This window comes from Piliocolobus tephrosceles, unplaced genomic scaffold (assembly GCF_002776525.5).
Source record: "Piliocolobus tephrosceles isolate RC106 unplaced genomic scaffold, ASM277652v3 unscaffolded_21112, whole genome shotgun sequence".
In the NCBI taxonomy this organism is placed as follows: domain Eukaryota; kingdom Metazoa; phylum Chordata; class Mammalia; order Primates; family Cercopithecidae; genus Piliocolobus; species Piliocolobus tephrosceles.
Genome location: NW_022303325.1, coordinates 1 through 1,078, shown reverse-complemented (window position 1 = coordinate 1,078; position 1,078 = coordinate 1). Strand labels below are relative to the sequence as shown.

At 64.7% G+C, this 1,078-nt stretch overlaps 1 protein-coding gene across 1 annotated transcript; it reads left to right on the top strand.

Moving 5' to 3' along the window:
- Window positions 1–363: 363 nt before the first annotated feature.
- LOC113221143 (probable C-mannosyltransferase DPY19L2) lies at window positions 364–1,072 on the top strand. The gene has a single exon (XM_026450500.1). The coding sequence runs from the start codon at window positions 597–599 to the stop codon at window positions 963–965; it is 369 nt and encodes a 122-aa protein (XP_026306285.1). The 5' UTR covers window positions 364–596; the 3' UTR covers window positions 966–1,072.
- Window positions 1,073–1,078: the final 6 nt, after the last annotated feature.

Below are 1,078 nucleotides of genomic sequence, written 5' to 3'. Positions count from 1 at the left end.
AGGTTATGGCCCGAAGCAGTGCAGGGGCGGCGCGCCGGGAAGCGATTGGCAGAGCTGTGCGCACAGGGGGTGCGGCGGGCGCTGGGGAGAGTGTGTAGAGGCTGCCTGGAGCTGCACGCTCGGGGTGCGGGGCGGGGGCTGCACTCCCAGTGAAGCGCGTGAAGGGCGAGCAGTGATGGGTTCTGCGCCCGGGGACTGGCAGCGTGTGGGGAGCTGTACCTGGAGCTGCGCGCAAAGTGGCGACTGCACGTGCGGGCTTGGGGACTGGGCGCACTGGGGGCTGCAGGCGCTGTGGAGGGTGTAGTGGGCTGTGCGTGGTGCTGCCCTCACCGGAAGCTGCACGCTCGGGAAAGCGCTGAGGCGGGGGTGCTGCGCGCGCTGGGGAGCACGTGGGCGGACACGCAGGGACTGCCCGCGCGAATGGCTTCGACCGCACGCCCCCACCCCACATTTCACAGTCGCCATGACGACCGGGAGGTCCGCAACCGCTGCAGACCGTTGAGGTCCGTTGAGGCTGACAGGCGAGTCAGGCCTTTCTGAACGTCGCCCGACTTGCCTGGGCTGTGCCTGAAATTGACCCGGCTTCACCAGGGATTATGAGAAAACAAGGAGTAAGCTCAAAGCGGCTACAATCTCCCCGCCCAAGCCAGCCTAAGCGAGGTCGCGGGGCCTCCCTGGCCCGAGAGCCGGAGCCGGAGGTGGAGGAGGAGGTGGGAAGGTCGGCCCTATGCGGCGGGAACCTGCCAAGGGGCGCCAGGAGGTCCTCCCCGCCGAGGATCCGAAATCTGAGAGCGCCAAAAGGCTTGGAGCGGGAGGTGATGGCCGACAAGTTTCTTCGCGGCCCCTTCCAGTTCGTCCATAATTTCCTGGTGCAGCTCTGGGAAAAGGTGCACGAACTGCAGGCGAGGCGGTTCTCCATCAGGACCACTCTGGGCATAGGTGAGGAGAAGGCAGGAGAGCCCTAGAGGGAGCCGCATGGCGCTTTTCTGGAGTCTTGAAGGAGAGCAGTTTAACAAGCAAGGGTTTGTGGGTGCCTAGTAGTAAATAATAGCAAGGTCCGAGTAGAAAGGAGTTGGCC